Source organism: Carcharhinus amblyrhynchos, chromosome 22, assembly GCF_965287045.1.
Source record: "Carcharhinus amblyrhynchos chromosome 22, sCarAmb.v2.hapA, whole genome shotgun sequence".
In the NCBI taxonomy this organism is placed as follows: Eukaryota; Metazoa; Chordata; class Chondrichthyes; order Carcharhiniformes; family Carcharhinidae; genus Carcharhinus; species Carcharhinus amblyrhynchos.
Window position 1 is genome coordinate 41036184 of NC_137345.1, and position 25160 is coordinate 41061343.

The following is a 25160-nucleotide window of genomic DNA, read 5'->3' on the forward strand; positions in this document are numbered from 1 at the left end:
ATAATGTATTGGGAGGAATAAACATTTATGATGTTAAAGAAGATTGAGGTCCCAGAGCTTAATTTGATACATCCTAACATTGTAAAGAGCAAGGTAATTTCCATGTCTATATAACTGGTATTTCAAAATTCTATTGAATGTGGATGTGTAGAAATGGTAGATGTGGTAGATGTGCAATTGCAGTGGAAGGCAGTGTACATGGACTTTAAGAAAACCTTTGAGATACCTCAAGGGACATTATTAGGGGGAATTGAGAGGGGGTGAATTAAGGGGAAACAAAAACAAAGTTTAGTTAGGAGAAAGCAGAGAATAAGGGTCAAGAGCAGTGTTTTACTGGGTCAAAATAGTTAGTGAAAACACAAAAGGCTCAATTCTGGGGCCTTTCTATTAGCTGTCTATATTCAGGTATAGGCCTGGGATGTACATGGTAAAATTGTGATCTATGGTTAACACTTTAGAAGAACAACGTATACATTGACACATTGGATGCTGCCAAGGAATGAACAAAAAAGTGGCAGTTGAATTTATTATTATAAATCCAGAGATGCAACTTAAAGAGAAACAATAGAAATTTTGTTCTGAATCAAAGTAAGTTCAGTGTTGAAGAGTAGAAGGGTTTGAGGATTTAGGTTCACGGGACATTAAAAATAGTACCTTAGGATTATAATGCTATTTAGAAAAAAAATCCTAATCTTTTTATCAGGTATGGCATACAAAAGCCAAAATGTAATGACAACCCTGAATGATATCTTGAGGCCTCAGCGTACTAGGTGTGTAATAAGCTTAGCTATAGAGGAAGTCTGTTGTGGATTATGACAAGGTACAATTAGGAAAGACGTGGATGGGAGTGGGGGGAGGTAGGAAGAAGGAAAGGAGGCTTTTTCATTAGTACGTTAAAGATAAATGGAAACAGACTAGCTCAGGAGGTTTGGACTAAAGGTCGTTGATTTAGAACCAAGAACAAAAGGGCATTGTGAGGCAATGGAACCCACTTCCAAGGTTAGTGGTTGAGGCAGCATTCAAGACAAAATTAGGTCGGTTGATGAAGGATAAATGCAGGGTTGATTAAATACAATACGAATATTTGATTTTAGAGAGTGTAAGCACTTACTGTATAAAGAGTAATCATTGGCTCAAGACCGCGAGTAGCATTTTCTCTGATCAAGTTTCTGTGTATGGAGCAAAAGATTTCTTTGATACAAGAAATCAAAAGCTAAATCTGAATAAAAATAAGTGCTCTGGTGTTTTTTGATCTAGTACCTTTTCCATTGCCAGACCGTGCCCCACCTCCTTTAGATGAGAGGACAAGGATAGTCTTCATTCCACTCCTATCATTAACAATCGACTTAGATAATTCACTTAAATAAAAACAGAAAATGCTGGATAAAGTCAGCAGGCCCCAAAGTATCTTTGGAGAGAGAAACAGTGTTTACATTTCAGGTCCATATGACTGTTCTACAGAACTGAAGAGGGGTCAAAGTGTAATGTGTTATATAGTTGGAGAGATAAGTGGAGGTGAAGCTACAGAATAGGTGGTCAAGAATAGATAGATTGGAATGTTATGAACCATGCTGATATCTGCAAGGGCACCTCAACGTGAGAGTCCGGTTGTAGTAGTATATAGTTTTGTTCTGGAACGATATGAGGAATCATGTGAAATCACCTATGAGGGAAAAAAGCAAGTCCAGTCATAGTGTAACAATTTCTCTAGACTATTTATTAAATTAAAGAAAAGACAAATACACAGCAGGACTGTAATGCTATAGAACAAAGAACAGTACAGCACAGGAACAGGCCTTCGGCCCTCCAAGCCTGCGGTGATCATGTTTACCTATCTAGACCAACTGTTTATACCCCTCTATTCCCCATTTGTTCATATGTCATATCAAGATAAGTCTTAAATTTGGCTGACATAACTGACTCATTCACCTCACTTGGCAGTGCGTTCCAGGCCCCCACCACCCTCTGTACAAAAACTTCCCCCACACATCTCCACTGAACCTCCCCCCCCCTTATCTTGAATGCCCCATTGTAATTGTCATTTCTGCCTTGGGAAAAAGCTTTCAACTGTTCACTCTATCGATACCTTTCATAATTTTTAAAACTTCTATCAGATTGCCCCTCAGCCTCCTGTCATTCCAGGGTGAGCAATCCCATTTTATTCAATCTCTCCTCATAGCTAATACTCTCCATACCAGACAAGACCTGGTAAACCTTTTCTGTACTCTCTCTAAAGCCTCCATGTCCATCTGGTAGTGTGGTGTCCAGAATTGGACACAGTATTCCAAATGTGGCCTAACCAAAGTTTTGTACAACTGTAGCATAATTTACCAACTTTTATACTTGATGTTCTGTCCAAGAAGGCAAGCAAGCCATATTTTTTCTTCACCATTTTTTCCCTTCACCATTTTTTCCCATCTGTGTAGTCACTTTTAAAGATCTGTGGACCTGTACTCTCAGATCTGTGTGTCTATGCTCCTGATGGTTCTGTCATTTATTTTATAGCTCCAACCTGAATTGGGTCTGCCAAAAATGCATCATCTTGCATTTGTCCGGATTAAATTCCTCTACCCAATTTTCCAGCCCATCTATATCCTGCTGTATTCTTTGACAATCTTCATTGTTATCCACAACTCTGCCAATCTTAGTATCATCCACAAACTTGCTAATCAGACCAGCTATGTTTTCTTCCAAGTCACTTATATCTATTACCAAAGCAGAGGTCCTAGCACTGATCCTTGCAAACCTCCATTCAGAAAAATACCTATTCCTTAGTTTTCTATGGCTAAGCCAGTTCTGAATCCATCTAGCTAGTTCACCCTTGATCCTATGAGATTCAGTCTTTTGCTCCAGCCTGCCATGAGTGACCTTGCCAAATTCTTTACTAAAGTCTATGTAGACAACATCCACAGCCCTTCCCTCATCAATTATTTTTATCACCACCTCAAAAAACTCCATTAAATTAGTGAGTCATGACCCCCCTCAACATTACCATCTGTTGTCCGTCACTAACAAGACCATTCAATTGCAAATGTGAATAGATCCTATTCTGAAGAATCTTGTCCAACAATTTCACTATCACTGATGTCAAGTTCACTGGCCTATAATTAGTCAGTTATCCTTACTATCCTTCTTAAATAATGAGAAAACATTGGCTATCCTTCAATCTTCTGCCACCAGTGGCCAACGAAGAAACAAAGATTTCTGTTAAAGGCCCAGCAGTTTCATCTCTTATCTCCCTCAGTAATCTGGGATAGATGCCATCTGGCCCTGGGGATTTGTCTATCATAATGCTTTTTAATTCACCTAACGCTTCCTTCCTCGTAATGATGACCTGTTCTAAAGAGTTTGCACATCCCTCCGAGACACCATATCAACGTGTCCCTTCTCTTTTATGAATACCAATGAAAGTACTCATTAAGGATCTCACCCACTTCCTTTGGTTCTACACAGAATTTCCCTCTTTTATCCTTTAGTGGACCAACTCTTTCGCTAGCTACCCTCTTGTTCCTAATATATGAATAAAATGCCTTGGGATTCTCCTTAATTCTGTCTGCTAAGGACATTTTGTGACCTTTTTGTCCTCCTAACTCTCGGTTTGAGCGCTTTTTTACTTGCCTTATGTTCTTCAAATGCTACATCTGTTTTTAGGTGCCTGGACCTCATGTATGCATCTTTTTACTTTTTGACTGTAAGACAAGTATACACCGGAAGTAATAAACATACACACACTTCTATTTAGAAATTACCGTTTTATCCAAATTATGTCTACGATACCTGAACTCCTCATTCTCCAAGCAATATCCACCTCAAATAAATCTATAAGTCAAATCCAGCTTTAGTTACCACACAATGCCAAGATGACCCAATTCTGGAAGCATCTTTGCCTGGTCCAGCGAAAATATTGAAGCTGCCTTTGTGAAGATTTCTGCACTAGCTTGGCTCTAAGACTTTGGCCTCTGCTGTAAGCTGGCTTGCTGTTAAACTGGGCTTACTGTTAAACTGGCCTTCCTGTTAGATATTAAACTGATCTGTCTGCTTCTGCAAGAATTGGCAGTTATGCGCTGGTTCTCGTTTTGGTTCTTTCTATGTGTAATAGTTAGTCTGTATCTCTCTCGTTCCTTGAATCTTGAAAATTAGCATCTGTATGCCTCCACTGATCTCTCAGTCACATGGGTTAACTGCTTCCTGATGATAGAGCTATTTACATCTGGTCTTATCTAGATGCCTGCTAATCTCGTTACTGGGAAAATGATGCATCTCGTTGTCCCTTTGAATGGTGGCTACCGTTGTCACCAGGCAAAATCTCCTCTGTTGCTGGATAGATTACATCCTATCAGTCCCTATGTTAATTCTGGGTCCTGATGTTACCAGGCAAACCCATGACAGGAACTAAGGATAAATTGTCATGTACATGAGGCATGGGGGTATTTATGGAGACATTAAGGACTGAAGAAGTGCTAACAGTGGCATAAAGGTAAGTTAGCAGAATGTCTTAATGGGTTAGTACTCAGTGAAAGCAAAACTGACAGCAAAGGGCAGTGTGTGCGTACGTGTGTGCTGGTTCATAGTTTAAAGTTGTTGAATGTAATGTTGAGCTTAGAAGTCCATCATGTGCCAAATTGGAAGATGAAGTGTTGTTCTCCCAGTTTGCCTTGGGCGTCGCTGGAATGTCGCAGCAGGTCAAAGCTGGACACGAGCACAAAATGCTGAGTGGAAATGCAAGTGACCAGAAGGTCAGGGTCATGCCTACGAACAGAGTGAAACCACTTCACAAAGCAGTTACCTAGTCTGTGTTTAATCTCCCCAGTGTAGAGGAAGCTGCAGAGCAAACAACAAATACAATAAACCAAATTGAAGGAGGTGCAAAGTGAAATGCTGCTTCACCTGAAAGGAGTGTCTGTGCTCTTAGGCAACGAGGAGGGAGGGGGCAAAAGGGCAGATATAGCACCTTCTGTGATTGCATGGGATGTTGAGAAGGGGTGAAGGGTTGAGGTTGGGGGTGTCATGGCGGGTGTGGTTGGGGAGGGTAGCGGTGGAGTGCAGAGAATATGTTTAGTGGTGGCATAATGTTAGTGGAAATGGCGGAGGATCCTTGGAATACAGGGGCTGGTGGGGTGAACATTGAGGACAAGAGGGGCACCCCTTTAATTTGTGTCAATCTTTTTTGGTGAAACAATTAAACTAAATCAAATCAACTGAGGGACAAATAGACATTCTGTTAATCTTTTTGGCAAAGCAATTAAATGAGGGATAACTCGGTAAATATTGTTAATTTTTTTAATCAATTAAATGAGACTAAATTAACTGGGGATCAAATCAAAAGGGATGGTCCCCAAAAAAGAAGGGAAGTACCCGAAACAAAAGAGAAATTAGAAATGAAACTTAAAATATCAAACTAAAATGTGATTAAAGGGGTTAATAATGCACCCCAATCCCTGCGGTGCCCAGTGGGCACGGGCAGGCCTCAACAGCCGACAGCCTCCGACACTGCATGCTGTCTTGCAGCTGGGTATCCCCGGAGAATGTAGCTGCTGTATAGGGGCAGACAGTTGGGTTGGACGACCCTGTTGGCCTGGACTTGTTTATGGCAAATTTATGATGTGGAGATGCTGGCGTTGGACTGGGGAAAACACAGTAAGAAGTCCCTCAATCCTAGGTCAAAGTCCAACAAGTTTATTTGATAGTAAACCCACAAGCTTTTGGGGTTTGCCCCTTCGTCGGGTGAGTGGAGAGTTCTGGCCTCACAGCATATAAAGGCACACAATGTGGGTTTACTATCAGATAAACATGTTGGACTTTAACCTGGTGTTGTGAGACTCCTTACTATTACAAATTTAGCCAGGCTCAGTGGAAGGTTCACAAGGTGGTCCTCCGTCTTTCCTGCCCCCTTCCACACCAGGTGTCCTTAGATCAGGAGAGTGGACCAAAGTGTAAACAAAACATCAACAGAAGGTTTTTTAGGTAACTGAAAAGAACATGCAGCCTATGACGTTCAACGTAGACATGGCTCATGGATTCTAAAAGGTTGCAAAAATGGCATGTCTTTTGGCAACCTGTGAACTGGTGTAACCTTCGATTGTACGGAACTGCTGCATGCACCACCATCCACCCCAGATCCCCAAGATAGTGGGGAAGGATCCCTCCGTAGCGGGACCTCTACTGGGAACTTCCGCCACTGGACCACAACAGGACCTGCCCAAGTGTATTGGGCGACGGGCAAGGAGACGGTAGTGGAGGGTGTACAGTAGCATCCTGTATAGGAATCACCATCTTACAGTGACAAAAGACACGGAGGGCATTTATCTTGTGTCTGTGATGATTTTGTCGGCCTCTCCTTAGCTCCGGCCTATCCAAGATCTTCTATTCTGCCTCATCTCCTCCAACCCCCTCTCCATGTATATAATTTATTACATTTCTGTCCCTCTTCAGTCCTGTGGAAGAGCCTGTGGACTCGATGTTAATTCTGTTTCTCTCTCCACAGATGCTGTCTAACCTGCTGAGTTTATCCAGCATTTTTATTTTTATTTCAGATTTCTGGCATCCGCACTATTTTGGTTTTATTAGATAAATCAGTTGTTCTGAGAAAGGCAAAACCTTGTGATTTCACAATGTGGTCAGTTGAACCTAGTGAAACATGTGGTGTGGTGCTGACTCTGCCAGACTTGTATGCATGTCATTGAAAGGATTAGGATATATCTGTGGAATTGCGCCTCAGCGTTATTACAACTTAGTCCACAGGGGAAAAGAGCTACTCCTCCTTCCTCACTACCACCCCTGATATCCTTAAACTTGGCCCTTTATTTTTATAACCACTTTCACCTAGTCCAGCACTAGTTTCAAGAGCCCTACTTCCTGCATTCTTGATCTTTCCCCAACTCAAATCCTCAACTACTCTACTTGGCATAATACACTATATACTGTTACAGGCTCCCTCTTTACAGGCTTTCTTCCCTTAACCATTAAGACTATTTTTATCACTCTCTAATTTATAAAATCACTTTTAAACCATCTCTAACTGTTTCCTTATGTCTGCCCTTTCTTTTTCAAGTACTCAGTTCTCATTGTCACCAGCTTTGAGTTCATCTCTCCCATCACACTAGAAAGACTTAAATCTAGTTTCCAGATCTGGCAGCATGGTGGCATACAGGTTAGCACTGCTGTTTCACAGTGTCAGAGATCTGGATTCACTGTCTGTGGAGTTTGCACATTCTCTCTGTGTCTGCATGAGTTTCCTCCGGGTGCTCCAGTTTCCTCCCACAGTCCAAAGATGTGCAGGTTAGGTGGATTAGCCATACTAAATTGCCCCTTAGTGTAGGGATAAGTGCATGGGGTTATAGGGATAGGGACTAGATGGGATTGTGGTCAATGCAGACTCAATGGGCCAAATGGCTGCCTCCTGCACTGTAGGATTCTATGTTTCTGCCCAGAGTATTGGCCGTGGTCTGGGCAAAGTCACCTTTGTAATTGGTGAGTTTCACTACTGCATCCTTCACTGCCTTTCCCTTGCCTACATTCTGCTGCTTGATATTTGCTAGTGTTTTATTGTAGAACCTTCAGCTGTTATGGCCTATCCATCCAGTGCACTGAAGTATAGCTCCCTGCTGTGTAGTTTCTCCCCATCTCTTTGACCAAGCTTTTGTCATGTTTCCTAATCTATCCCTTGCTTTATTTTTTTATATATGATTGTGCTGCAACAACCACTTCAACAAGAACTACAGGCCTGCTGTGGAAAGTAATAATAACTTGTTTAAATGATTGCATAAAGAAGGGCATGCTTTTTGGGAAGGAAAAAATAAACACAGTTTGGCTGCTGTGATTATGTAGTGACTGCACGTGCATTTTTCTGTCATCAACCTGCTTCAATCATTATTTGTGCATGTGTGTGTTGTACTTCCTGGGAACATGGAATGTGGTAAAGTGTTGGATCAGGCATTTAAATGGAACTTGTTCACAGCATGGTATGCATTAGCATGTCTGGGTATGATTGCACTCTGTGCTGTAGAAATAATTTATCCTGTGAGAACCATTCCTAGTTTAATGTTTAACAATGTACTGGAGATGGGCAGAACTGAGTCAATGATGCAACTGAGTGAAACACATCACTAAATTATTTGTACTGAGTTGTGCAATCTAATGGGTTTTGTGCTAGTTCATGTTGTCCAGCATTTGAACAATAAACAGTCAAATTCAACAGAGCAGAATTCAGCATCTATTGTGATGGACCAGTTGTGTTTTATTATTTAGCCATGGATGAGAATTGTTTCTTGTGCCTTTTAAATTCCTGTGTGTGGTTTCACAACATGAAAATGCTTCTCTTTCAGAGAACAAATTAAACGAGTAAAGGATTCTGAAGATGTCCCCATGGTGTTGGTGGGGAACAAATGTGATTTGCCTGCCCGGACAGTGGACACAAAGCAAGCACAGGAGCTAGCTAGGAGTTATGGAATACCTTTCATAGAAACCTCAGCAAAAACACGACAGGTAAGATATGTGGAAGTGTTAGAAGAACTCTGATACAAAAATGTTGGTTTGCAGCATTTGATTCTTCACCAAGAATTGAAATGATAGAATTGAATAGCGTGGTGGCACATTGGTTAACATCACTGCTCCAGGGACCTGAGTTTGATTCCCGGCTTGGGTCCATATTTGTGAAGTTTGCACATTCTTCCCTCATCTACGTCGATTTCCTCCGGGTGCTCCGGTTCCCTTCCATAGTCCCAAGATGTGCCGATTAGGTGCTAAATTGCCCCTTAGTGTCCCAGGATGCTTAGGTTAGAGGGATTAGCGGGGTAAATATGTGGGGTTACCAGGATAGGGCCTAGGTAGGATTGTTGTTACTAGAGAGGCGGTGCTCGACAGACTGGAGGGGCTGATTGTGGACAAGTCCCCAGGACCGGATGGAATGCATCCGAGGGTTCTGAAAGAAATAGCGGAGGTGATAGTGGATGCCTTGGTGGTTATTTTCCAGACGTCGCTGGATTCCGGGGAAGTGCCAGATGATTGGAAAACGGCTAATGTTACGCCGTTGTTTAAGAAGGGTGCCAGGCAAAAGGCAGAATTATAGGCTGGTTAGTTTAACGTCTGTGGTAGGTAAAATGTTAGAATCTGTCATTAAGGAGGAAATTGCGAGGCATCTTGAAGGGAATTGCTTGATAGAGCAGACGCAGCACGGTTTCATTAAAGGGAAGTCGTGTCTGACAAATTTACTGGAGTTCTATGAGGATGTGTCTAGGGCGGTGGATAGAGGAGAGCCGGTGGATGTGGTCTTTCTAGATTTTCAGAAGGCGTTTGACAAAGTACCTCACAAGAGGTTATTGCAGAAGGCCGAGGGACATGGAGTTGGGGGTAGGGTGTTAGCGTGGATAGAGGATTGGTTGTCAAATAGGAGGCAGAGAGTGGGGGTCAACGGGTGCTATTCGGATTGGTGGATGGTGACTAGTGGAGTGCCCCAGGGGTCGGTGCTGGGGCCTCAGCTTTTTACCATTTATATAGATGATCTGGAGGAGGGAACCGAGTGTAGGGTGTCGAAATTTGCTGATGACACCAAGATTGGGGGAACGGCAAATTGTGCGGAGGGTGTGGAGAGTCTGCAGAAGGATCTAGATAGGCTGGGCGAATGGGCCAGGAAATGGCAAATGGAATTTAATGTTGGCAAGTGTGAGGTGGTCCACTTTGGTAGGAAGAATGGTAGGAAGGACTATTACTTACGGGGCGAAAAACTGCAGCAGGCGGCGGTGCAGAGGGACCTCGGGGTCCTTGTGCATGAGTCGCAAAAACCCAGCTTGCAGGTGCAGCAGGTGGTCAGGAAGGCGAATGGGATGCTGGCCTTCATAGCGAGGGGGATTGAATATAAAAGTAGGGAGGTCTTGCTGCAGCTGTATAGGACATTGGTGAGGCCGCAGCTGGAGTACTGTGTGCAGTTTTGGGCGCCGCACCTGCGCAAAGATATTTTGGCCTTGGAGGGAGTACAGAGGAGGTTTACTAGGCTGATACCGGGTTTGAGCTATGAGGAGAGGCTGAATAAACTAGGTTTGTACTCGTTGGAGTTTAGAAGAATGAGGGGAGATCTCATTGAGACATATAAGATGATGAATGGGATGGATAGGATAGAGGTGGAGAGACTCTTCCCGCTCAAAAAAGACAGTAGGACTAGGGGGCACAGCCTCAAGATAAAAGGGGGGCGGTTTAGAACGGAGTTGAGGAGGAACTTCTTCACTCAAAGGGTGGTGAATCTCTGGAATTCTCTGCCCGTTGAAGTGGTGGAGGCTGCCTCGCTAAGTATTTTTAAGACGCGGGTTGATGGATTTTTGATAAGAGAGGGGATTAAGGGTTATGGGGAGAGGGCGGGAAAGTGGAACTGAGCAGCGACAGATCAGCCATGATCTTATTGAATGGCGGGGCAGGCTCGAAGGGCTAGATGGCCTACTCCTGCTCCTATTTCTTATGTTCTTATGTTGTTGGTTCAGACTCAATGGGCTGAATGGTTTTCTTCTACACTGTGGGCATTCTATGATTCATAACATGGAAGGAGACTATTCAGCCTGTCAAGCCCCTAATGGCTGTTTTGTAAACTGTGCAGATGTCAACATCAAGGTTATGTTTGACAGCTGGAATGAATTGGGCTGAATAGATTAAATCCTGATTGCTTTGAACCATTATTTGTATCTGTCATCACTGTAGAAGACATACAAAGCATATCATTTAAAATAACTCAAAAATTAAAGGGACTAGAGGCTGATGGGTCTGCTGGACCTGGTGGTCTGCATTCTTCGGTCTTAAAAGAGGTGGCAGTATTGATGGCAGTGTATTAATTTTAATTCTTGATGTCCCTAGATTCCAGAAATGACCCAGTAGATTGAAAAAAACCACTAATGTAAGACCTGTATTAATTTTTTATGAGGATTTCTCCACACTACTTTTGTTCATTGGCATGCTATTTGACCACCAGCCCAGATTTCACTCATGGTGATATGTAGAGAATTGTTGGGGGGAAGGAGGGGGGTGGGGAATTGTTGACAGAAAGCCCTCTTTCTCCTTGACCTGATTGACAAATATGAATGTCATGAACCAGGCTAATAACTGCGAGGGTATCTCAACTTGGAAACACTGCTTCATGGTGGTGTATAGTTTAGTTTTCAGGAATGCTGTAATTCTTCTTGTATATGGAATTCAAAAGCAGGTGGAGGGCAAGTTCTTCTTACCAACAATTAAAAAGCTACTGCATCACATATGTATGGGAGTTTTGGTTGAAACCAAAAGGGGCCACATGCATTACCCAGTGAGAACAGTAACCAGCCCAGCTGTTGTAAAGCACTTGCTAAAGACTATTTCTTACAATAAAAAGAAAGCACAATACACAAAGATGACTATAACAATCCAAAACAGTTATGTACAAGACTACTAAACATACCCACACAGTTTTATGTAAGAATTCCCTTCTGATCTATAGTATGTTTACAAGAACCTCTCCTCCCAAATGGCATCCAATCCAACAAATCTATGAGTAAAGGCCAGTATATTGTTGCCACACTGTATACTGTTGAGTAATTATTCTGGGGAACATCTCCCCTTGGTTCAGCAGAGATATGGATTTTAACTGCCTCCCTAAAGATACTCTGCAAGCTTGCTTCTAGGCTGCTAGCTGGATTCTATGCTTCAGGTTGCTAGATAGATACTGCCTCCTGCTTCCATAAAATGGTTGCCAACTATATCATTGTTTCTCTTTTGAAGATACTACTTGGCTGTCTGCCACCTTGGCAGGCATATGTATGTCTTCCCTGATTGGTACCATCATCCACCCCAAAGTATTTCCTATTAGCAGGATGATGTATTTCTTTTTGGAGTGTCTAAAACTGCTAACTGTTGGGATTCACATCCTGTGAAAAACCTTTTGAAATGCTGGTGGCTCTGGACCTGCTGGCACATCCATAACAGTGAATCCGAGACACTGATCTAAGCTGTCACTGTCCTTGAATCATGGTTTCAACCAAAACTCCCGTACACATGTGATATGGTAGCTTTTTAATTGTTGGATAAGGAGAACCTGCTCTCCACCTACTTTTGAATTCCATATATAACAAGAATTTGTGTTTATGTGGCTTTTTGATTGTGATAGAGCATTCCAAAGCTGCTCTTGGGTAGAAGAATAAACTGCATGTTGCGATAAAGCTACTCTTGACATCTAGAAGGCAGATGAGTTGAGAGATGATCGAAAGGTCAGGCTGTCCCTGAGGATAATACCACTCAAGATTTCCACATAGCTGAGGCAGAGAAATTTTCCAAACATTAATCTTTAAGGAATCTAGTTGTGATTATGCAGGAATAGATTTTGATTTTACTTCATTGCTGACAAGGCCAGAATTTATTGTCCATTCCTAATTGCCCCAGTGAAGGTAGTGTGAGCTGTCTTATTAAAATGCTCCAGGTCATGTTGTGAGTACACCAATAGTCCTGTTGAGAAGAGTTTTCCAGGATTTCAACCCAGTGCCAGTCAGGGAACAGCAATTATCGTTCAAGTCTGGTTCGTGTGCAGTTTGCAGAAGAATGTTTAGGTTGTGCTGCTCCCGTGTAAGTGCCATCCTTATCCTTCTAGATGATAGCTTTTGCAGTTTTACTGTCAAAGAAGGCTTCATGAACTACTTCAATGTGTCTTGAAAATGGTGCACACTCCACTGATGGTCAGGGAGAACATTTAATCTGGTAGAAGGAGTGTCGATCAAGTGGGTTGATTATTCCCGGATGGTTTTGAAGTTTTTGAGTATTAGAGTTGTACTCTTCCAGGCAAATGATTCCTGACTTCTGCCTTGTAAGTAGTTTAGAAGTCTCACAACACCAGGTTAAAGTCCAACAAATTTATTTGGTAGCAAATGCCACTAATTTTTGGAGCACTGCGCCTTTGTCAGGTGAGTGTGGAGTTCTGATCACAAAAGGGGCATATAAAGGCATACACTCAGTTTACAGAATACTGATTAGAATGCGAGTCTTTACAGTAATCAAGTCTTAAAGGTGCAGGCAATGTGAATGGAGATAGCATTATGCATAGGTTAAAGAGATGTGTATTGTCTCCGGACAGGACAATAGGTGAGATGTTGCAAGTCATGGGGGTTACAGTCATGGGGGTTACAAATAGTGTGATATGAACCCAAGATCCCGGTTGAGGCCGCCCTCGTGTGCGGAACTTGGCTATCAGTCTCTGCTCAGCGACTCTGCACTGTCATGTGTCATGAAGGGTGCCTTGGAGAACGCTTACCTGAAGATCAGAGGCTGAATGCTTACTTACTGTCCTGTCTGGAGACAATACACATCTCTTTAACCTATGCTTAATGCTATCTCCACTCACATTGTCTGCACCTTTAAGACTTGATTAGCTGTAAAGACCTGCATTCTAATCAGTATTCTGTAAACTGAATGCGTGCCTTTATATGCCCTGTTTGTGATCAGAATTCCCCACTCAGCTGATGAAGGAGCAGCGCTCCGAAAGCTAGTGAAGCTTGCTACCAAATAAACCTGTTGGACTTTAACCTGGTGTTGTGAGACGACTTACTGTGTTTACGCCGGTCCAACGCCGGCATCTCCACATTGTAAATAGTTGACAGGCATTGGGGAGTTAGAATTACTCACTGCAGAATTTTCAGCCTCTGGCCTCATCTAAGCACAGTATTTGTATGGCTGGTCCAGTTAGGTTTCTGGTAACCCTCAGGATTTTTTTGGCAGGAGATTCAGAAATGGTAATGTTGTTGAATGCCATGGGGGGATAGTTGGATTCTCTCACTAGAAATTATCATTGCTTGACATTTGTGTAACAGCCCCAGCCTGAATATTATACCTGCATGCAAGCACGGACTGCTGCAGTATGAGGAGTTGTGAACGGTACTGAATATTGTGGCAAAATTGAGAGGCATAGAAAGAGGCTTTTTCCCAGGGTGAAAAGGTCAACTACATGAGGGTGCCGGTTCAAAGTGGGAGGGGCTAAGCTTAGGGGAGACTACAGGAAAAGTTTTTCACACAGATAGCGATAGGTGCCTGGAATGCACTGTCAGTGGAGGTGGTGGAAGCAGGCACATTAGCAACTTTCAAGGCACATCTTGATAGACTCATGAACAGGAGGCGAACAGATGGATAGAAACCAGGTATGGGCAATAAGTAATGGGACTAAATAAGGATTAGCAATCAGTGCAGGCTTGGTGGGCCATGGGGCCTGTTCCTGTGCTGTATTGTTCTTTATATCAACATGTAATTCCTAATTCCAAAATTTGGGTTGGACATTTTTCACACTTCTTCAGGTTCCTTACAGAAGCAAGCAGATGCATTTTATGTCCAGAGTATGCATTTTGGTTTCTCTTTCATGCTTGAGCAAAGATGATGGATGCGACTGAGCTTATTTGATTGATTATGATCTCTGAACCAAACCGTGTCCTTACTCAGCATCTGAACATGCACGTTTCTTATAGTGTACATTGGCAGTGTTCAGCTGCTGGTGCATGAGTTGGGGATCGGTCTGCTCAAGTTAGCTGGACATCTGGTTTGTGATGTGGAGCATGGGTTCAGTGCCCATACTGGCTGAGATTATTCACGAAGGCCTGTCTTCTCAACCTTGCCCCTCGCCTGAGGTATAGTGATCCTCAGGTTAAATCACCACCAACACTTACGTTAGAGAATGTTTTTTTCTGGCTGAAATCTTAACCTAGCTCTCCTTTTTTGCATTCAGAGTGGCAAAAAATATAGTTCTGAATGCCAGTGCCACAATGCAAATTGTGTAAAATGCAAGTGTTCCTCAATCCAGTGTGTACAATTTGGAAGATTGCATTTGTATTGCTCAGTTTTCATTAAACAAATAGCTACTGCTGCCAGGAGATCTGCTGTGATGACATGCCATGCTTTTTCATCTTGTACCATCCTCGCATGCAGTGTGGCTTGTCAGCAACTACTCTGACATTTATCATTTGACTACGCCTAGGTTAACCAGTTGTTCTGCTGCTCTCTACCCTTTGGAAAAGATCGCCGTAGTTTTCAGCTCTGATCAGGTGGTCAGAATACTGTCAGTTTCTTTTGTCAGTGCTTTTTTTTTAAGAAATAGTTTTTGCTGTTGAAATTTCAAGTATCTCTTCATTTATCTTATGGTTTGTATAAGGCATTTCTAGCAAATGCCTTAGCATCTACATTTCAAAAGCCTCTATTTTCTTGCACAGATCTTCATTTGCCCAGGTTTCTGAGGCTTACAGTAAAGTGGATTATGAGTTTTTACCTTGTTACAAGGTGCCAGCTGTTTCCTCCTGACTTCTATGTTACATTTGCCATCTTCTGTTATCAGTTATCCTAAATAGACAAACTTATTTACTTGTTCTGGTGTGACACCGTCAAATTCAATCTTCAGTTTAGTTTCTTCTAATGTATTCCTTTAGACAACCATTGTTTTGTCAATTTGGTGTTTGTTGCAGTGTTCTCTGGAGGCTAGGTATTGCCAATACAAAGACTCACGAAAGTCAGTTTAAAGACATTTTTATTAATCAGTGATCGAAAGGGGAGATAACATTGGTCAGTCCAATACCTCTGTACAGAGAAGGCTTTGAGCTTTCCAATATAACTCTGAGGTTACAATGTACAGATTGATCAATTATACATTTTTCATATCAAATTCTCCTGCCTTTCACTAGTTGTGATCAAATCATCTTCAATATAAATCAATCATTAATAACATTTGTCACATTCTTTAGCCAATTGCATTCTACCCTCTGATATCATGGGATTTCATTAGTCCGTAGAATCCGGATGCTTCCATCATCTATTGCTGATGCTTTTTCCTCTGTTGCCTAGTAACTTCTGATGCTAAGCTACAAAAGTCAAAGTTAAGGTTCCCACCAACTCCTGTTGTGTCACTGGCCCAACAAGACAGACGTATATTCTCATGTCTGGGACGGGACCTGTCTTATCTGGATAATGTGACAAACTCTATTCATAGGGATAAAAGGGGTCATGAAAAATCATTGGCCAGCAGGATTAAGGAAAATTCCAAGGCTTTTTATACATATATAAAGAGCAAGAGGGTTGGCCCACTCAAGGAAAGGGGAGGGAATCTAGGCATGGAGCCAGAGGAAATGGGTGAGGTATTAAGTGAGTACTTTGCGTCAGTATTCGCCAAAGAGAAGGACTTGATGGATGATGAATCTGGGAAAGGGTGTATAGATAGTTTGAGTCATGTTGAGATCAAAAAGGAGGTGGTATTCGGGTTTTTGAGAAACATTTGAGGTAGACAAATTCCCAGGGCCTGATGGGATATACCCCAAAATACTGAGAGAGGCAAGAGAGGAAACTGCTGGGGCCTTGAGAGAAATCTTTATATCATCACTGGATACAGGGGAGGTCCCAGAGGATTGGAGAATAGCCATTGTTGTTTCGTTGTTTAAGAAGGGTATCAAGAATAATCTAGGTCATTACAGGCCAGTGAACTTTACATCAGTGATAGGGAAATTAGTGGAGAGGATTCTTTGAGACAGGATTTACTCCCACTTGGAAATAAGTGGACGTATTAGTGAGAGGCAACATGGTTTTGTAAAGGGGAGGTCATACCTCACTAACTTGATCGAGTTTTTTCAAGGAAGTGACGAAGATGATTGATCAGGGTACTGCAGTGAATGTTGTCTACGTGGACTTCAGTAAGGCCTTTGACATGGTCCTTCATGGCAGACTGGTGCAGAAGATGAAGTTGCAAGGGATCAGAGATGAGCTGGCAAGGTGATACAGAACTTGCTTGGTCATAGAAGACAGAAGGTAGCAGCGTAAGGGTGTGTTTCTGAATGGAGGGCTATGACAAGTGGCGTTCCTCAGGATCGGTGCTGTGACCTTTGCTGTTTGTAATATATATAAATGATTTGGAAGAAAATGTAACTGGTTTGATTAGTAAGTTTGTGGATGATGTAAAGGTTTGTGGATTTGCAGATAGTGATGAGGACCATCACAGGATACTGCAGGACATAGATCAGTTGGAGGCTTGGGCGGAGAGATGGTAGATGGAGTTTAATTCGTACAAATGTGAGGTAATGCATTTTGGAAGGTTTAATAAATATAGGAAATATACAGTAAATGGCAGAACCCTTGACAGTATTGATAGGCAGAGGGATCTGGGTGTACAGGTACACAGGTAACTGAAAGTGGCAACGCAGGTGGAGAAGGTAGTCAAGAAGCCGTAGGGCATGCTTGCCTTCATTGGCCAGGGCATTGAGTTTAAAAATTGGCAAGTCATGTTACAGCTTTATAGAACCTTAGTTAGGCCACACTTGGAATATAGTGTTCAATTCTGGTTGCCACTCTACCAGAAGGATGTGGAGGCTTTGGAGAGGGTACAGAAAAGATTTACCAGAATGTTGCCTGGTATGGAGGGCATTAGCTATGAGGAGAGATTGGAGAAACTTGGTTTGTTCTCACTGGAACGACGGAGGTTGAGGGGATCTTCTGATAGAAGTCTGCAAGATTATGAAGGACATGGAGAGTGGATAGTCAAAGCTTTTTCCCAGGGTGGAAGAGTCAATTACTAGGAGGCATAGATTTAAGGTGCGAGGGGCAAGACTTAAAGGAGATGTACGCGGCAAGTTTTTTTACACAGAGGGTGGTGGGTGCCCAGAACTCGCTGCCGGGGTAGGTAGTGGAAGCAGATGCAATAGTGAGTTTTAAAAGGCATCTTGACAAATACATGAATAGGATGGTAATAGAGTGATTTGGTCCCTGGAAGGGTAGGTGCTTTTAGTTCAGTTGGGCAGCATGGTCGGTGCAGGCTTGGAGGGCCGAAGGGCCAGTTGCTGTGCTGTAATTTTCTTTGTACTTTGCTCATAAGTGGCCCTGAGAACTGCTAGCAACTTTCACTGATAAGAATTTGCGCATTCTGAAGTTTCATTCATTCCTCAGAAAGTGGTCCTGTTTGCTAAGGCTTCATCCCGTCATCCCTTACAGCAGCCTGCTCTTGGCTAAAGTGCACGATTACTTTATAAAATACCAAAATACATGTCTAAATTAGAAATACTTGTTCAAATCTCATTCTCACGTGCCTTTAAGCAGGCAGTTTCTTTGTTAAACTGTTAGTCTGATCTGAGGTAATTTCACTTATTGCTAGCATTTTATTAGTGACTTAAATCCCTAATTATTTGAAATTTTCCCTAATCTAAGATTTTCTCCCCAACAGTGTTTACAATCCATGTTCTAAACTCCTAAATTTCACGTGATCAATGTTTTATAGAACCTCTTCAGATTCCACAAGGAGTGATGTGCCATTAGGGTACCAAACGTTTATGCTCTTGCCTCTACTTATCCTTGGAAGTACATCTAATAGTCTGAATACTTGTTCTGAGTACAGATTGAATGAATAATTGTGTGTGAAAGTGCACAGCTTTGTAGTACTCCTCATTTCATTTGAAACACACTAATTAGATGTGTTTCAAATTAGAAGTTAAGTAAAGGAGAACCAATGGACTTGAATTATTTAGATTTCCAGAAGGCTTTTCTCAAGGTGCTGCATAGAGATTGTTAAATAAGCCCATGGTGTTAAGGGTAAAATCCTGGCATGGATAGAGGAAGGGCTGACTGGCAGAAGGAAGAGAGTGGGGCTAAAGAGGTCTTTTTCAGGGTGGCAGCAGGGGACTAGTGGTATGCCTCGGGTTGGCGCGGGGGCCACAACTTTTCACAATATACATTAATGATTTGGAAGAAGGAACTGGTGCTAAGTTTGCAGATGATACAAAGATATGTAGAGGGACAGGTAGTATTGAGGAAGCAGGGGGCTGCAGAAGGACTTCGACAGGTTAGGAGAGTGGGCAAAGAAATGGCAGATGGAATACAATGTGGAGAAGTGTGAGGTTATGCACTTTGGAAGGAGGAATGGAGGCATAGACTATTTTCTAAATGGGGAAATGCTCAGGAAATCAGAAGCACAAAGGAACTTGGGAGTCCTTGTTCCAGATTCTCTGAAGGTTTATGTGTAGATCCAGTCAGCAGTTAAGGCAAATGCAGTGTTAGCATTCATGTCGAGAGGGCTAGACTACAACAACAGGGATGTGCTTCTGAGGCTGGATAAGCCTTTGGTCTGACCCCATTTAAGAACATAAGAAATAGGAGCAGGAGTAGGCCATCTAGCCCTTCGAGCCTGCCCCACCATTCAATAAGATCATGGCTGATCTGAAGTGGATCAGTTGCACTTTCCCGCTTTCTCCCCATAACCCTTAATTCCCCTGTCTCAAAAACCTATCTATCCGTGACTTAAATATATTTAGCGAGGTAGCCTCCACCACTTCAACGGGCAGAGAATTCCAGGCACTGACCACCCTTTGAGTGAAGAAGTCCCTCCTCAACCCTATCCATCCCCTTCATTATCTTATACGTCTCTATAAGATCCCTCCCTCATCCTTCTAAACTTCAACGAGTACAGACCCAGTCTATTTAGTCTCTCTTCATAGGCCAACCCCCTCATCTCCGGTATCAGCCTAGTGAACCTCCTCTGCACTCCCTCCAAGGCCAATATATCCTTCCGCAAGTGCGGCGACCAAAACTGCACACAGTACTCCAGCTGCGGCCTCACCAGCACCCTCTACAGTTGCAGCAAGACCTCCCTACTATTATATTCTATCCCCTTCGCTATAAAGGCCAACATTCCATTCACCTTCTTGATCACCTGCTGCACCTGCAGACTGGGTTTTTGCGACTCGTGCACAAGGGCCCCCAGGTCCCTCTGCACTGTAGCATGCTGCAGTTTTTCGCCTTTTAAATGATAATCTCTCCTACTATTATTTCTGCCAAAGTGGATAACCTCATACTTGCTAACATTGTACTCCATTGGCCAGGTGCTCGCCCACTCGCTCAGCCTACCCAGATCTCTCTCCAGACTTTCCACACCCTCCACACAATTTGCATTTCCACTCATTTTCGTGTCATCAGCAAATTTCGTCACTCTACACTCAGCCCCTCCTCCAGATCATCTATATAAATGGTAAATAGTTGAGGCCCCAGCACCGATCCCTGCGGCACTCCACTAGTCACCAACCGCCCACCAGAATAGCACCCATTGATACCAACTCTCTGCTTCCCATTAGACAGCCAATCCTGTATCCACGCTAACACCTTACCCCTAACTCGGTGCACCCTATCCTTCTGTAGCAACCTATTGTGAGGTACCTTATCAAATGCCTTTTGGAAATCTAAAAACACCACATCCACCGGTTTCCCTCTGTCTACCGCACTAGTCACATCCTCATAGAAACCCAATAAATTGGTCAAACACGACTTCCCCTTAACGAATCCGTGCTGCGTCTGCTCGATCAAACTATTTTCTAGGTGCCTTGCTATTTCTTCTTTGATGACGGATTTTAGCACTTTCTAAACAGCGGCGTAACATTAACCGTTTTCCAATCTTCGGCACTTCCCCGGAGTCCAGCGAATTCTGATAAATAATTACTAAGGCATCCACTATCACCTCTGCCATTTCTTTCAGAACCCTGGGATGCATTCCATCCGGTCCTGGGGACTTGTCCACCTTCAGTCCCATTAGTCTTTCAAGCACTACCTCTCTAGTGATAGTAATCGCATTCAGGCCCTCAACTCCTACTATCCTTCTACCTTTAATATCCAACAAACTATTCGTGTCCTCCTCCGTGAAGACCGCGGCAAAAAACTTATTTAAAGCCTCAGCCATTTCCTCATCGCCCACCGCTAAATCCCCACTCTCATCCTCCAAGGGTCCAACGTTCACTCTAGCCAGCCTCCTCCTCCTTATATATTTGTAAAATCTTTTACTGTCATTTTTTATATTTAGTGCTAGTTTAGCTTCGTACTCTATCTTTCCTTTCTTTATCACCTTCTTAGTCATTCTTTGTTGATTTTTAATTCTTTCCCAATCTTCTAATCACCCACTATTTTTAGCCACTCTGAACGCTTCAGCTTTTAATTTAATACTCTCTTTTATTTCCTTAGATAACCACGGCTGGTTATCCCTTCTCCTACAGTCCTTCTTTACCATTGGAACACATTTCTGCTGAGTACCGAAAAAGATCTCCTTAAAAATCCTCCACTGTTCCTCAGCCGTCCTACTAACCAATCTGCGCCCCCAATCTACATTTGCCAATTCTGCTGTCATCCTATCATACACTCCTCTGTTTAGACAGAGGACACAGGTTCGGGACCCTACTTTCTCATCCTCCATCTGCATCAGAAATTCAACCATACTATGATCACTCGTCCCAAGTGGATCCCTCACAAGAAGATCCCTAATTCTACCTGCCTCATTACACAACACCAGTTCTAAGATAGCTCGCTCCCTCGTAGGTTCTGTCACATACTGTTCAAGGAAGCTATCCCGACAGCATTCCAAGAACTCTTCCTCAAGCCCACCACGTCCGACTTGGGTCATCAATCAATATGCAGATTAAAATCCCCCATAATTATCGCCGTACCATTTCTGCACGCATCAATTATTTGCTTGTTTATCGCCTGCCCCACCTCAAAGTTATTATTTGGGGGCCTATAGACTACACCCACCAGTGTCTTCCTCCCCTTACTATTCCTTATCTCCACCCACAACGATTCCACGCTTTGCTCTTTGGAGCCCGTATCTTCCCTTACTACTGCCCTGATATTATCCTTAAGAGTATTGGAGTACTTGGAGTATTGTGAGCAGTTTTGGGTCCCAAATCTAAGGAAGGATATGCTAATCTTGGAAAGGGTCCAGAGGAGGTTCACAAGAATGGTTCCTGGAATGAAGAAATTGTTGAAGGATGACGGGAGGGATTTTATTGAAACTTGCAGGATACTGAGATGCCTGGATAGAGTGGGCATGGAGACGATATTTCCAATAGTAGGAAAATCTAGAACCAGAGGGCACAGCCTCAGGCTAAAGGGATGATCCTTTAAAACAGAGTTGAAGAGGAATTTCTTCAGCCAGATAGTGGTGAATCTGTGGAACTCTTTGTCGCAGAAGGCTGTGGAGCCCAGGTCATTGAGTGTCTTTAAGACAGAGATAGATAGGTTCTTGATTAATAAGGGGTCCAGGGGTTATGGGAAAAAGGTAGTAGAATGGGGATGAGAAAATATCAGTCATAATTGAATGGCGGAGCAGACTCGTTGGGCCAAGTGGCCTAACTGTTCTCCTGTCTCTTATGGTCTAATTGTCTCTCTCCTGATGTGTTCTATTTGAACCTACTGTAGACCCTGGCTAAATCTCATTGCTGTACTTTCAGTGTCACACTTCAGCAACATGTCTATTAATCTTTGGTGATGAACAATGATGAACACTTTTCCATAGACCATGAAGTATTTGTAAATGTTCTTGTTTATTTTAAATCTAGGTGGGCTGCACGATGGTGCAGTGGTTATCACTGCTGCGTCTCAACCCGGGCTGAATTCCAGCCTTAAGTTAATGTCTTTGTGTGGAGTTTGCATGTCCTCCCCGTGTCTGTGTGATGCTCCGGTTTTCTCCCACACTCCAAAGATGTGCCGATTAAGTTGATTGGCCATGCTAAGTTGCCTCTTAGTGTCAAGGGGATTAACAGGGTAAATACGTGAGGCTACAGGGATAACGCCTGGATGGAGTTGTTGTCCATACAGGCTCGATGGGCTAAATGGCCTCCATCTGCACCGTGACGATTCTACGATTCTAGATAGTTATCAAAGATTGTCCTTGCATTAAATTTTCCCTTGTCCCTCCAGGTCTAAACCCAGATTGTATTTCACCAATTTCTGCTTCAAATGTGTTATTTCTTTGTTAATGTTTTCAGGATCTTTTTAATGAGCTGGCCTCATTAAGTTTGTAGTTCTAAAATGATTGTACTTATTGCTTTTAGCTTCTTAGGTTATTTGACAAATAATGAATCTCTCAAGTCACTTGGAATGTATTCTTTGGCATATATTTCTTCACAGATTTATGTTATCCTTTCTAATTCTGTTTCTCCAAGGGCTTTTAGACTTCTGTTGTTATTTCATCTATGCCTAAAGCTTTATGAGCTGTGCTCATCAATTTCAAAGCAGTCTTTACCTCTGATATTGTAATGTTTTGCCTCTATGTCTCTCTATATTTTGAGGACTCCCTCGATTTGGATCATCGTATAATTCACATATATCTTCTGGCCATCTTTTTGGTTCTGCAGACTATCAAACAGTTGCCCAGAGGGGCAATTTTTTCACAGAAAGGATGGTGAGTGTCTGGAACAAGCTGCCAGAGGTAGTAGTAGAGATGGGTACAATTTTGTCTTGTAAAAAGCATTTAGATAGTTTCATGGGTAAGATGGGTATAGAGGGATATGGGCCAAACCCTGGCAATTAGGATTAGCTTAATTGGACTTTTAAAAGAAAGGCGGCATGGACAAGTTGGGCCGTAGGGCCTGTTTCCTTGCTGTAAACCTCTATCTCGAATAATATTTTGTCAGCTTTGTCTTCGATGTACACCTTTCAGTTCCTTTCCTTCTAGTTATCAAAAATTTCACCTTCTGACGCATAACTCTCAATTTGTGATTTCTTTCCAGTTACATTACTTCAAACACATCTCGTTATACCAGTTCTTTCTAACCTGATGACATACATCTTTTCTATCCTTTTCAATTTCATCATACTTGGGTGTGTTTCCTTTTTTTCCCCTTTTTTTTATCATCGTTGCTAGTATTCATGTGTCATCCACATCTTGGCCTGAATTTTACACTCTCCCGCCAGTGGTTTTGTAGGTGGGTGGTATGCATGAAATAGCATGGATGGGCTTGCCACTGGATTGCCACCCGCTCCCAACTCTCAGCAAATTTATGCTGGGAAGGGGAGGTCTCAAACAGGCTGCCCACCAGTTGAGCCCTATAGTAGCCAATTATTGACTTTTTAGGGTTGTTTCCCATTGAACCTCAATTTTTAGGCTGGCTGGAGAATTTTCCAGGCAGGAGAAAATCTGAAAATAATTGAATGTAGGGCTTGAGTGTGAAGGGGATGCTTCCATCAGAAGATCCATTTTACCTCTGAGGCCACCTCTGTCCCTGCGCGTAAACGCACATGCACACGCATACCTCCCAATCGGATTGAGCAGCTCTCTGAGACAGGATTTTTTTTCCCAAATGAGAGGAGAAAATTCCACCCTATAGCCAATTCATGCTCATTGGCATATGAAATGGCTGCGAGGTAGGCACAGTTAATAGGCATGTATTCCAAGACAACTCTTAAATGGCAGGACAGGAAACCCCACATTCATAGAACTTCTGTTCCTTGTGTGTGTCTCTCTCTCTCTTTTCTGTTTTGGCAGTAGTTCCTTTGTGGCATGTTATATATTTTTATTTTGTTCAATTTGCTGTCTGTTTCTTGCCTCTCTGGTATTCTCATCTGTCATGCCAAGAACTGATCGGTTGAACATCTTTTTCTTTTTTGGTGTTTTCAGTTACAACAATTTGTGAATTTATATCTGGATACGTATGAATATTCTTTATAGCGTTTCTAAACTTTTTTCACCAGTATGTTTATTTGATTTCTATACCTTCACCTTCACCTTCACCTTCAAGTGCACAGTCATCTTTTTGGTTGCTTAAAAGTGTTTGCCACGATTCAATCATTTTTTTTTGACAGAATTGTGTCAGTGTCTCTCCTCATTCATTTCTTGATCTGAGGCTATGTTGACCAAGATATGTTGCTAATATTCCTTCACTAATTTTAATATTTAAGTTGGCAGCTACGATTACCACATCAATCGATTTAACGTGATTGTGACACTTCAGGATGTCACCATAAAACACCTCTATTTCCTGCTCACTGTGCTCTTGTGTCAGACATAAACTTCTATGATAGCAAGATCAAAAGGCTTTTTTCAACCTTAATCACTCTTTCTGAGATTGGCCAGTGACCTAAAACTGATCTCTTGTATCTTAATGTTTTCTAGGATTCCTGCTCTATTTCTATGCTTCTCGCCTCCTGAGAAGTAAAGCACATGATTCTTTTCTATCTGACCAGATTCTAACCATCTTACTATTGCAAGTTCTAATAAGTCAGTGTAGTACCTATTCATTACCTGTATGCAGTGATCAAGCTTTCCTGCCTAATATAACATTCTTATATTGTGTTCCTATTCTCAAGAAGCTATCTCTTCCTTTGATTATAATGGGCCGAGAAGCTGGACATCTGTTGTGAGTTTCAGTCACCTTTTTCATAGATTTGTTGTTTAC

General features: G+C 42.4%; 1 protein-coding gene across 4 annotated transcripts in view; it reads left to right on the plus strand.

Annotated features, from left to right (window-relative positions):
- nras (NRAS proto-oncogene, GTPase) overlaps nt 1-25160 on the plus strand; it is an 86354-nt gene that overhangs the window by 41859 nt on the left and 19335 nt on the right. For all 4 annotated transcript variants that reach the window (XM_080210198.1, XM_080210196.1, XM_080210195.1 and 1 more), the window contains exon 4: nt 8325-8484. In XM_080210198.1, coding sequence (XP_080066324.1) covers nt 8325-8484 — 160 coding nt within the window. The remainder of the gene's footprint in view (nt 1-8324; nt 8485-25160) is intronic.